At 42.9% G+C, this 13,860-nt stretch overlaps 1 protein-coding gene across 1 annotated transcript in view; it reads right to left on the reverse strand.

Annotated features, from left to right (window-relative positions):
- Positions 1 to 13,860, reverse strand: part of LMNTD1 (lamin tail domain containing 1) — a 1,426,354-nt gene that overhangs the window by 606,775 nt on the left and 805,719 nt on the right. Inside the window, exon 8 of the mRNA XM_078647754.1 lies at positions 5,404 to 5,505. Coding sequence (XP_078503880.1) covers positions 5,404 to 5,505 — 102 coding nt within the window. The remainder of the gene's footprint in view (positions 1 to 5,403; positions 5,506 to 13,860) is intronic.

The following is a 13,860-nucleotide window of genomic DNA, read 5'->3' on the forward strand; positions in this document are numbered from 1 at the left end:
CTTTTCTGAAGGTACCTGAAGATTATGCTGTTTGCGGTCTCGAGCTCCATTGTCATTTGTGGAGTAATATGAAACTGGAACACATGCAATGCAATAAATGTTCCAGTTTTATTCACCCCATATTTTGGGATAACTAATGTGGCCCATTTTCCAGACTTTGGCCCTCATTTAGAGTATGGCACACAGCATACTCCGTCAAATGCATAGTGGATATCCTATCTGCCTAATTCACAGTTCCACAGTTCTGATGTACTTTTTTCTTACTGTGGATAGTAAGGAAAAACATGGCAGTCACAAACAGGAAAGCAAATAAATGTGTTCCCAACAGCTGTGAGAAAACTGGCAGCATATCAGCGACATTTATGTTTTGTTTTTCAGCAACAAATTTCTGCTTTGGGACTTTAGTTTTGAAGAACAAAACACTTTTCTGTGCAACTACATTAACATGGCAGCCGCCCACAAAGTTACAGTGCCTTCAATGAGCTGCTGTTAGAAATAAACTACAAATGGCAGGTTGCACTTCACCAGGGCAGTGGAGTACACCCCTCGACTGACCTGCTGGAATGGAGTTTAGCTTGGTGTACTCTAAATAAGGACATTTGTCCATGGCTACACGCAATAGCCCTTTGCATAGACAAACACAAATAAGTGAACATGCCTAATGAATGTGCATGATAGCAGCAAGCAGTAGCTGTGCAACTGGACTCTAACAGGTCGATATCATGTATATGTGTAGTGACGTCTGCACAAGTGATGGATTTTGGCATTTGGGGAGGTGCAGACTATCAATCAGGAATATTCAATCACAATGTCCTATCATGTGGTATCTATTCAATAATAGGGATAAGGCAAAAGCAATTTAAAGCAAAACACTGGCATAGCCAATATGTTTCGCCTATGACTTTGCCAATATGTTTTAGTCATGTTGTACTCTAGTGTGGCTGCTATTCAGTGTGGCTAAAAGCTATATGTGTAAAGGGGCATGGAATGAAGTGTTCTAAAGCTGTGTAGCGTGTAGTGTTATGGAGTGGCATGGCGTAGAGTTGTGTTGAGTTGAGTGGTATGGTGTAATATGGAGTGGTGTGTAGTGTTTTGAATTGTAATGTAGGGAGTATAGTGTTGTAGAGTGAAAGGGCACAGAGTTGAATGGAGTAGATTGTGAGAGTGGAGTAGAGTGTTGTGGAGTGCTATAAAGTGTTGTGGAGTAGTGCAGATCAGAGTTGACCAGTGTAAAGGGTGTTGTGTAGATTGGAGTAGAGTGGCCTGGAGTGGAGTAGATTGTGAGAGCGAAGTGGCACAGAGTAGAGTATAGATGTGTGGACTGGCATTACATAAAGTGGAGTGGAGAGGCGTTGTGTAGAGTGGTGTGGCGTAGAGTGGAGTGCAGTTGCATGGAGAGGCGTAGCGGAGTAGAGTTGCATAAAGTGGAGTGGAGTTTAATTGAGTGGAGTTGAATTAAGTGGAGTGGTGTGGTATACAGTGGCATTATGTAGAGGGTAGTGGCGTTGAGTGGAGTGGTGTTGTGTTGAGTGGCACTCCTTAGAGTGGAGGGGTATTGAGTAGAGTTGCTTGTGTGGAGTGGCGTGGCGCAGAGTGGAGTGGCCTGGCGCAGAGTGGAGTGACACGGCGTAGAGTGGAGTTGCTTGGTGTAGAGAGGAGTGCAGTTGTGTGGCATTGTGTAAAGCAGAGTGTTGTTGCATGGAGCAGAGTGGCATTTCATGGAGCGGAGTGTTGTTGCGTAGAGTGAAGTGGGGTAGATTGGAGTGGCATAGAGTAGAGTGGATTGGTGTGACATAGAGGGGCGTGGCATAGAGTGCAGTAGCGTGGAGTGGTGTAAAGCGGAGTGGCACTGTGCAGAGAGAAGTGGTGTTGTGTAGAGTGTAGCAGCATTGCATAGAGTAGAGTGGCATGGCGTAAAATGGAGCGGCATTGCATAGAGTGGAGTGGCGTGGAATGGAGTGGTGTGGCGTAGAGCAGAGTGCAGTTGCACAGAGTGCAGTTGTGTAGAGTGGAGTGGCACTATAAGTAGATCTGTCCACGCGATGCTAAGCAGCTGCTGGTGAGGGTAGGTGCACAGGAGCGAGCACCCATCTTAACCTCACAAGGATGCGGGCACAACCAGCGCAGCTTAGCCTTTGGAGTTTTCCCAACGTACATTAAGAGGGCATCGCGTGGACAGATCTACTTATAGAGATCATTTGACTTTCTAGGTACTTCTCCCTAGGGTCCACCACGAGCGACCTCACACATTTGATGGGGTTATCTCCCTCTCTGACGTGCACTTGCATTCCCTTTTAGGTCCTGAAGAAACTCTACAGATCACTAGGACATATATAGCGTGAAACATGTCGACCTTGTGTTTAGTTACAGTGGCACATTAAGCCCTCTCGTAACTCACCGACCCTTTGGTTTTTTTAGCCTACCAGGGGCACCACAAGAATAAATGATCCAACAGTGGATACCCCTAGGTAGTTTTAACCTTCCCTGCACGCACCACACCACCTTTTTGCTCTGGATCCCTTCTCGCTCCTTCCCTGCCCTCACACCCTGACTCACCTACCAGCTTTTTCTCTTTAAAAGATCTCCGTGAAAGAGACCCTTCGGGGGCCCGTCGGGCTTTGCAGCGCCGGCCCAACGAGGAGCCAAAAAAGCCTGATGATGAAGCATGACATCCTTCCGGGTATGTGAGGGTGAATAAGAGGCAAGACTTGGCCTTCCCCTTCGGGATTGGATCCTTGAAACTGGGGATATACATCTGCCTCTTTTCCTTCTTTCACCCCCTTTCTCTTACCTCTCCTCTATTCTAGTCTCTTTCTTCCATTTCAATTCGGGTGACATACACGCACCCGTTATCACGGAACAGTGTCCTTTTTGATCGTACTGTCTGTAAACTATATACTGAATGAAAATGACAAATGCCGATAGTAATCGGTACGGGTGAATCTTCGACTAAGACCAACAGGAAAGAAACAAATAAATTGTCCCAAGTACGATAAGATTAGCACTAAAGTAGAAAGATACCAGTAGTTAGGTGCTGCTCTGCAGGAGGGAACAAATAATAACAAGGAGGGACAAAGAGGAAAGATTAACCACTAGTAAGCAAACTGTTTTAAACGACAATCAAATACACAAATAAAAAGCGACGGGCGGGCTGTAAGCCCACAAAGTGTGTACAACATGTCTCAAAGAGACAGCACACGTGCTGCCTAGGCTCGACCTTAAAATTATCCTAAAAACAAACAACTAGTGCAGAATCCATAGTCTTATCTCTTCCCAGTTCAGTATTGTACAAGATGGTGCTTGGGTATGTGACATCCAGTGAGGAATTCTGAAATAAGTCAGATTCTGGGTATAAATTAAACCCAAAAACAAACTATGTAACTCCTGATCAGTTTCCAAAGAACCTGTATCATAAACAGCTTCATAAACAGGTATACTGAGTGTAGTCTCCAACAGGGGATATCCAGGGGCAGAATATACTTTATGATGTAGCAGAGTGTAAAAGGGATGGCACAACCTATCAGAAGCAATGCAGCAAAACAAAACTAACAAGTGTTAATGCCAAAGCACTAGGCAGAACTGGCTAAGCCAATTATAAAGTATTAACTATTGGATGTACTGGGCACTGTGGATTAGACACATTCATTCAGTGTGGCCAGTTATCCTCTCCTCTCCAACTTCATCAAAATAAAGTGCAAAGGGTCACCTAAACTACACTTCATCCACCATGTCTCTTTGGCACTGCCCCCACAGAAGCAACAGATATGGGAGTGGGAAAATGTTCAATAAGGTCACAACGGCCCATGCATGGTGAACACTTCAATGTGCTGCACGACCAATACTTTCATCTCCATCTAGACTAAGCCTTGCCACAAACCATCTCATTCAAAACCACTGCAAACAACCATTAGCAACCTCAATAGTTCTCACCTTTCAGAGAAGTTACCCCATTTGCTTTTGTTGATGCTGATCCATATAATTACTAAGTTGCCACAACATAAGGATTTGCAAGCACTTATCCACACACATTTGCAGTAACAAAGAAGAGAGAGACCTATCTTGGAGCAGTACATTTAAAAACGTTGCATCAAAGTGAAAGGAGTCACCCTTAGCCAAATCTGGGAACAGGCTTTCAAAAAAATAAAACGAAATGAACTTTTTTTAAAAACACAAATGCATTTGGGAAGATTTGGAGGAGTTAGCAAGTCACTGATGCTGAGCAGAGAGAGCAAAGCAAGAGAGTGGTGGAGTGTGGGGGAGCAATGAAGGGGCAGAAGGGATTTGAAAAATAAAATTAAAATAAAGCAGAAAACTGATATAAGAGATGGGACAACACTGAATGAACTGGGGTGGCAGAGAAACAGGGACATCATGGGTGAGAATTTGAGCGGGGAAGCAGCACACGAGGAAGAGAGGAAGAAAGCACATACATTCTCTTGGAGTACTGATAGAAAAAAAAAAACGTAGTTCCTCAAAGGTAAGCAGTGGAAAGAAGCCAGTGAATGAATCAAAAGGATGGTATAGAGGCTATGCACCAGGAAAGCCAATCTATTGTAAGCAGCGGGCTGAACCGAAGTACACGTTTGCAGTATTTGTATTGTCTGCAATTCTCTCTGTTAAAGTGCAATCTGTTTGTAGTTGATCCCATTATTGAGATACTGTCCTGTGAGTGTCCATGTTGGTGCTTTGGCACCTGCAATTGCACAGCGCCCACCCACAAACTCCGCGTGATCTTGGACTGGGCACCTTTCGCCACCGACCATCCACTACTATAGCATGCATGCACTAAGTGATGGCTACACAAGTACTGACGTACTCATGCTATCAAACACAGTATTCAAAAGGTATGAGTAGCTGTTAGAGAGAACTCCGATGGTCTACGCAGGAAAAGGCACTGCAGATTTTTCTCACACAAGAGCAGAGAATCATTCAAGACTAACATACAGCAAAGCCTTGTCACTGATGGAGCCAACCTCTTGCCAAGGCACCAAAGTGGCACCACAATGGCCAAGAGCACAAAGGCCTACACATTCAATTCCTCACTACAGTCTTGCATGGGGAACGTTTACTCTCCAAAATACACGTTTCAGAATATCTCAATTGAGACACGCTGCTCTTAATTCATTTTTAATAAAAATATATTCCACTTTTTACCAGCTAATTTCACATTTTTTTGGAGTCATGAAAAAGACGAAAAGTTCCCAAAAGTCAGAGGAAATTAAATAGCAAGTACATGAAGGAAGTCATTGTCGGCTGGTGCGTGTCTCTTCTTCCTGTGAAACAATTGGCCATATTATTCATAATGTACGTGGAAGTGGAATGGAAATCTCCATCTGCAGCTGCTGTGAGTTTCCTTTGTAGTGGCCCAATGGTGTAATTAGCAGTGAAATGACAGACACTGACCTCTAGTCTCGCCTCGAGGGACCGAATCTGCTGCAGACTTCTCAAGTGTTCCAGTTCCAGCTTGTCAATGAAGGCATTGTTGTTGGCTTCTTCGGATAGGAGCTGTATAAGGACAGGAAGACATTTTGTGAATGCAAGAAAGACCCATGATATTAATGATATCACCATTTTTTTTACGCAAACTGTAGATTGATGCTACACCTTTTGCTTCTATTTATGAGTTCATTATATCCATCGATACACTCAGTAATATTAGATATATTTGCTACTAAAATCAGAAGTCCTGATGGCCCGCCCATGAAACATCAGAGCAAATGAATGCTCAAAAAGCTCGTTTGTGACATCTCTATAGTCTTGCTCTGGCCTTTGGCGAGGCTTTAAGCTCGGCTCCTGATTTACAAATCGTTGTTCTGCAAGCAAGCATGTCTTACTTCTGGAAATGTATGGGCAAGTCACACCTAAACCTGCTGTAGGACACAACAACTCGAGGAAAATGCTCTGTGAATCAGCCTTGGCGATTGAGGAGTAATTTACACCTAAGACAGAAGCCAGACACGACTTCTCATAGAAAGCCCTTTATGACCAAGGCCCATAATGAGGTTAAATAGGTGACTGTTAGATACATAGTTTATGCCTGATAGTTATAAGTTGCACTTGCTATATTGCCAACACTTCTTTTAATAGGAAAAACATATATATATATATATATATATATATATATATATATATATTCATTTTTACATATAAGATTGCACAAGCAAAGATGCTATAATCTTCGATATGCAACTCTTTAGACTTAATCACAAGAAGAAAGGGAAAAAATATGTTTGTAGTGCAGCATACACTTTGCAATATACATATCATTGGGTGCCAAATTCTACATCTTCAGCCGCTACCGGACACAACAATCAAGGCTATAGACAAAGGTAAATAACACTTGAGAGTAAATCTATATGTGTAATTTACTCTTAAACTTTTGAGAAACTTTACTAAATTAGGCTATTCACAAAAACCAGTGCAAAGTTACTAAAAAAGTGTAACTTACATGTCTCCACCTCCTGAAAAAGCGAATGGAGCCCAATTTACAAGTGTATGTTACTACTAAAAAAATAGAAAGTCGAGCACCACAGACGACCAAACCATGGTAGTGTCGATTGAGAGAGAAGGGGAGCGGGTAGGGAATGGGGGTTTGGAGTACCATTAAAGTTTTTACGTACAACAATAATGGAATTTCAAGGTTTGGTTTATGGTCTATCGCTCAAGCAAGCTCCACAAACAACATTAGAACGAGAAGTGAAGCTATAATTGTAAGCAAATACCATGGAGGAGACCAAAATCAATTGATCAATCATAGAATTTGTAGAGCGCACTACTTAACCGTGAGGGTCTCAAGGTGCAGGGGAAACAAAGGGGGGGTGCCGCTACTGATCAAACAGCCAGGTCTTGAGTAGCCTCCTGAAGGTCAGCAGGTCTTAGGTCTGTCATAGGCTGAGTGGGAGGGTGTTCCAGGTCTTGGCGGCAAGGTGGGAGAAGGATCTGCCGCTGGTGGTTGTTCTTCGAATGCGCGGGACGGTGTTGAGGGAGAGGTTGGCGGAGCGCAGCTGGTGGTTTGGGACGTAGAAGAGGAGTCGTCTGTTGAGGTAGGCTGGGCCGGTCTTGTGGAGTGCCTTGTTTGCGTGGATGAGGAGTTTGAAGGAGATTCTCCTGTCGACGGGGAGCCAGTGCAGGCTTCTCAGGTGGGGGTGATGTGGGGGTGATGTGGCTGTGGTGTGGTATGTTGAGGATGAGGCGTGCAGAGACGTTTTGAAGAGGTTTGATGAGCTTGGCCGGGACTCCCGCGTAGAGGGCGTTTCCATAGTCGAGTCTGCTGCTGACGAGGGCCTGGGTGACTGTTCTTCTTGTATCTGTTGAGATCCACCTGTAGATCCTGCGGAGCATGCGGAGGGTGTTGAAGCAAGAGGAGGAGACGGCGTTGACTTGCTTGGTCATGGAGAGCGTTGAGTCGAGGATGACTCCCAGGTTGCGTGCGTGGTCGGTGGGTGTCGGGGCTACCCCCAGTGCCGTTGGTCACCAGGAGTCATCCCAGGCGGATGGGTTGGAGCCGAGGATGAGGACCTCCGTCTTATCTGCGTTCAGCTTTAGTCGACTACTCTTCATCCAGTCAGCGACGGCCTTCATTCCTTCGTGGAGGGATACCTTTTGCAAACTCCATGAATACAGTACAACACTACCCCGTTTCCATTCAGCGCAGCTTGTTCTCAGTGCCTCAAGTTCTACCACAAAAGAATACAATCATCTAGTACTGCTGCTAAAATGTTCATTTTCATTAAATAAATGGACACTCCAGTAGCTATGGTCAATGCCACTACAGGTGGTTGAAAAAGAAGGGCAGCACTGTCAATATTTCGTTATTTCTCAGCATCATCTGATCCATGCCCACTAAAACTGGGAGATGCTCCACCACCATAAACTCTGAGATTTGTCTCCTGGATAACAGCTCCATGAAATAAGGCTTTGTTCTTTAGAAACTAAAGCAGCTGCTGCAACTTCACTGATTAAAATGTCTACAACAGATCCAGAATTTTACCTCTTAAAGGTATGTCTCAGAAATGCTCTTACACTTTGAAGTCACAGAAATTGAACTTGAAGAACAAAAACAAAAAATGGGCTTCCGGTTATCAGCAGCAGGTGAGGACTCGCGAATGGAAGGAATCCTCTGATGAATGGCTACAAAAAAATCATGAAGTATGTCAACAGGTGTCTAGTACAAATTTAGCCACTCCTTGAGTAAATTGAACTGAAAGAAATTGCTGAAAGTTGAATAAATGTTACTAAACATCGACAGCACATTGCCGGAGAATAGTGAAACATGCAAAAGTGATAACCTATCATTACATGCATTTACTGTCAGTTGGGCTGGCCCCACCAGAACCACTGAGAGGGTTTGCCCATTCTATTGAATTTCATCTGAATCAGTGGTGCATAGCCTTTTCTTCTGCCCAACATACTAGAAGGCCAGGGATAAATGATTGATTCAAGTATGTAATAATTTAGGAAGTAGGCGGCATCTGGTAGCCTATAGGATCCTGCAATCAGACACAAGTCAACACATAGGGGGTCATTACAATGGTGTGCGGCCCTGAGTCCACCCGCCATTGTGGTGGGAATCGAGACCGCCCGCCATGCATGCGGCAGTCCCGCACACCCAATTAGGATGCAACCGCCACCATGGAGGTCGCATTTTGCACTTTAACATTGCGGCGGGTGCTGCTGACTGCCGCAACCGTCGCGATGTAAAAAATGCATGTTGTGCATTTCAGTGCACTGCGTGGAAGACACCACACATTGCTTGCCACTTGGTGCAGTGAAATCTAGGGGGGTACTATGGGTACCCCCCTAGTGCACAAACACCACCCTCAAACACCATGGGGGTCGGCAACGGACCCCCAAAACCAATCCCCGGCTGGAGCCAGCATTATAATTTGGCGGACGTTGCCTGCTAGACACCGTCGCCATTTTATGGATGCAGACCGCCCCGGCAGGCAATCAGAACGATTGCGTGTGGCGGTTCCGTGGCAAACGGTCTTTGTGTCCGCCACAGTCGCAGTCTGGATCCCCCCGCCATCGTAATGTGGTGGGGGGAAATCGTGGTCCGATGGTTGAAGGCCCGCCTCGCACGGCTGGCGGTGGCGGGCCTTCCACCATCATAATGACCCCCATAGTTTTCGCCATCTCAAGGTTTCTGCACTGTATGGGGTGAATCAGGTACAAACTCAGCTCCCCATCCAACATTTCCGGACGATGTAGGAGCTTAGACAGTAATTTGCTAATTTTACGGTTTCATAGGCAATGTGTTGCAATTGATGCCCCCTCTCTTTTCCCATTGTGTCAATACTGCACTTTATGATTGTGGGGATTACTCGTCTCCTTGTTTAAAAATGCACAACCTTTAAATTGATGCTGATGGTACAAATGTGTTGCATTTTTAGAATTACTTTCTATTCCCACTTATCCTATTGTATACTCTTTTCATGCTTCACAGCCGAATACTTTTATTGATTATTTTAATTATGTACTTATTATGTATTTTCATTGTGTTTTTACTGTATTTTTATTTTTTCTTCTATGCTGTTCTTTTATGGCTGTTTTGCTGAAATAAAGATCTTTGATTGACTAATAACATATCACCTTCCAAACAGGAATGAAGTTATTCAGTTGTCTGAGCATGTTACCAGAGTAATCTACAAGCAGCAGGTAAGTACTTTAAATGGAAGAGAATCCCCTCTCTGACAAATAACATAATTAAATTGAGAGTGTACTATGGGAGGACAGGTGCAACATACAAAGTGCAAAGCACATCTGTAATACAGAAATGTCATATATTGGATGATCTTCAACTGGATCTTTGGGCAAGGAGGACTATAGCCTCCATACTAGACTTGAGTTAATCTATTTATGACCATTGGTGAATCTGAGGTAGCCATTCAGAAATGACTACCTATGGCGTGCAAAAATGCGGTCAACACTGTGGTCTACTACATCCTAAAAGGATGCTGGCCTCTCCTGGACCACATTCATTTGCTCTATTAAATTTAGGGTAGAATCCCTCAGGACCTGGTCTTACCCACATTTTTTCAATGAAGTCATAGTGCCATTGGCATACTTAATACATAGGTTACAATAGCCCTATAATACCTGAAATCTACTTTGCCTCTAACCAACTATTCCCCATCATTCGGCCCACTACCTAGGGGGCTGGAACAAAGCCTGAGAAGGTGAACAATAGATCTTGTGGTGCTATTTATCAGTATGCGTTCCTTAACATCACAAGGAGAGTATATAGTACATACTCAGAGTGTGTTACTGTTGTCTTGCACCCAGCTGTTAGGTCCATAATGTGCTACTATCACAGTTTCTGGGCTTCCCAAATAAAAGAGCCAATCAATAGCCAATTTTCTTTTCATTGCCAGTGGGGAGTTTTCTCACTAAGGTCTAAGGCACTCAGGGAGATCTAGGCCCCAATGATGACACCTGAGGTAGTTTACAACTAGTAAAACTGTTTATTCTAGGAGCTGGATCACATAGTACTATGGAGACATAGGTTCCTTTGGATTTGTTTTATGTCCTTCTGCTTTTGTGTAAGGTGTTATAACCAACATCCAGCAGTGCAAAGATATCTTAAGTAATCAATCAACTGTAAATTTACAGTTACTGCAAAATTACAATAACAGTGTTTGCATGAATTAACTACAAAGATTGATTGTATTCAGCAAATGAAGAGATGGCACAAAGTAAATGTGTTTCAAGCGTGAATACAAACAAAATAAAGTAAGACATTTTGGCTGTAATGATTTAACCGGGACAGAAACTGAGATTGTATCCTCGCTCATATTTCTTGGTAAATATCCAACAAATTCTTTCACTTCAAAATTACTTATGTCAGCATTTGATTGTCAACACTGAATTGGTTACACTTAACTTCTTGGTTACCTTTTTGCTCTTCTCCTCTAGATTTGTTGTACGCCTCACAGTTATACCTCAGAGGAAAGTCTCTGTAAACTGCTGCCACAAGGAGTTTCTATACTAGCAGGTATTTATAATGATTAGTCCTCCCCTTCTATTGCTACATAGTTTCTACCTTGTCTTAATAAAAATCCACTAATTCAATATAGAGAGGTTTTCTATAAAGTGGTCAAAGTGAATCAAAACTCTGAAAGAACCAGTGTCTTCTTGGTGTCGGTGTCTATGGGTCGCTCAAAATGCATGTAACACAGCAGTAGAGGTTAATAAAGTCAATGTCCATTCATTTATCTATTTTGGAAATGGGAAGTAGGATAAATAACAAAAACAAAAAGTCTCTAGCACCAGCATGCATCCAGAACTATATTTTTAGGGGCCATGGCCTTAACAATTACCAAATGAATGTTGTGCTCTATTATTTCATCCTTTCCCAAATACTGGTTGTACTTCTAAGAAGGGTGTAAAGTTGTAAAGTAGGCTGACTCTGGTCAAGCTTTGTGCAATGTATGGAAGCCTGCCAGATCTACTAGAAATGGATAATATGTATTTGCAGAGGTATTGTTTGGCATTACTACAGGTGCAGATCAAAGTCAAGCTTCATAAGGGACTGCTGTATTTAAATGTACCCTGGGAAGCAAAATCGCCTCCTTAATGGAACTTGCACTTCTCAGCAAGTAGGTTGTACTTTCCAGTGACTATACCAGCAAATGTAGACACGGCTGAAATGCATTAACCCCATGCGTGCGGCTCATTTTTCCGCTGTGCGCTGGCTTTTTCAAAAAGCCGCGGTTCATGACGAGCTCAGCTCGTCATGAGTGTACGAGAGGTGTACCTCATGACGAGCTGAGCTCGTCATCAGCATCGAAGGGGTTAAAGCAGAAGGTGTCAGCACTTCTCACCCAGCGCATATAATAACAAATAACAAGGGGGTGCCATTGTTAAGTAATTTGTAAAAAGCAATGTGGATCAAGTAACAAGGTTAGACATTATTAGGATTTTCATGACCACTATGCAAGGTGATTTTTAGATCTTACATTACGATCTTGTTAAGAAAATAAAGTGCAAAATTGTGCTTTGAAATCGCATTAGACCAAGTGTATATTGGTTAATAAATGGGAAGCTATAAATTCCACTTAAAATCTCAAGTCACTGTTTCCCTATATGTACGTAGCTCTCATTTTGCTCCTTAAGGCTCTCTCTTACTTTCTCTATTCTCTCCCAGTCTCCCAATCTTTGCCCCACCATCCCTTTCTGTTTGCTACATCTATCCTCCCATTCCTGTCTCTCCTGATCTCTCTTGTTTTTTTCTATTTACAACCCTTTCTTTCTCTTAATTTTCTCTTCTTTTCTAGAACATCTTCTCTGTATCTTCTTTTCTATGTTCTTTGTACTTCTCAATATTTTGTATTCTCTCGCTAGCCCTTTTCTCCATAGACCATGTACGGCTATTGAAATGTTCTCTTTACTGTGCATAGCCACCAGCAGCACCTGCCACCTTTCTTTGACCACTGTGATTTTCTCTGTTCTTCAGTCACAGACGCCTACCATTGTGTGGGGGTCTCCTGGAACTGACGAAGTCCATAACGATGTTAATGCAATGTGGCCAACGTATCCCTGACATTAGCTGTCAATTCTTGTTGGACCGGACATCAGACAGCATGCATTTTGTGGGTTCTAACTGCTTTTGGGCCCTGAACTATACACTAGGGGCCAGATTTACTAAGATTTTGTGTTAGTGCTGTGTCACTTTTGTGGTGCTGCCCTCAAGCAAAATCGTTTTGGGTATTTATTAAGCCATGCAAAGCCACATTGCATGACTTTGTCATGGTTTAGTACATCCAAAGTAATGCAAAGCAGAGCATATCACTGCCTTGAGTCATGAGTGCGTTCATGGGTGGGAAATGGGTGGTCTCATGCATCCACCTATGGATTTTGGTGCATTCCCACATTTACTATAGCTAGTAAACCTGGTAATGCATCAGGATAATATTTCTTCCCCAGTTAAGTGTAACAAGGAAAAATATCATTTTTTCTAATTGTTACGTTTTATTTAATGTGGCTGAATTCTGCAGCACACATTGAAAGAGGAATATGCCTCTAGGGATTGTTTTTGTACAAGAAGTTGTGTCTTCCTGCATAAAAATAATCCTGCCCATAAAGCAATCTCCCTTACACCATGGCACAAGGGTGACTGTATTGGTGCTCGGCAGTGCTAGGAGACAGCAGAAATGTGCTATATCTTTGTAAATATGCTGAATTGCTGCTGTCTGCCTTTCACGCAACGCAGCACAGCACAGCATGTTTCCGTGCTGTGTAGCATTGCATAAAATTTAAATAAATCTGTCCCAGAATTTCTGATTGATTGACCCAGTACAGTAACCAGCTGAGCTAACTATAATCATAAGAAATACCATAAAGGGACCTGCAGTGCTGTTCAGAGCTGCCAGCGTACTGAAATAATATATACTGCGCATCTGTGTCTCTCACATCTCACATGAGTGTAGTAAGTGCTATACAAGTGTGCAATACAATACAATCATCTGTGCATCACCAAGATTTGTTTTGATCCTATTAAACTCTATCTTTCCATCCCACTTCAAAATAATAAAACACAATGTCCCTAATTTGTGCTTTTTTAACTGCTGATATATATTTAAATATTTGCACAGTTCATTTACAGGCATTTACATTGTTTGTGAATTAGAAGCAAATTGACATTCTCCAGTATTTCTATTTGCACTTCCTGCATGGAAGGTCACTGGAATTATATGATTCTGCGCCTGCTGCATTTTCTGCATAATGATGATTTTGCTGCATTTGCTGCACAAGCCATCATCTGCTGCATAATCTGTAGATTTTAACAAAAGACAAATTTGGTTTCTAGCGCAAACAGATCAAAGCTTACTAAAAATGCAACAATACATGCTGCCATGCAGT

This window comes from Lissotriton helveticus, chromosome 1_1 (genome assembly GCF_964261635.1).
Source record: "Lissotriton helveticus chromosome 1_1, aLisHel1.1, whole genome shotgun sequence".
Lineage (NCBI taxonomy): Eukaryota > Metazoa > Chordata > Amphibia > Caudata > Salamandridae > Lissotriton > Lissotriton helveticus.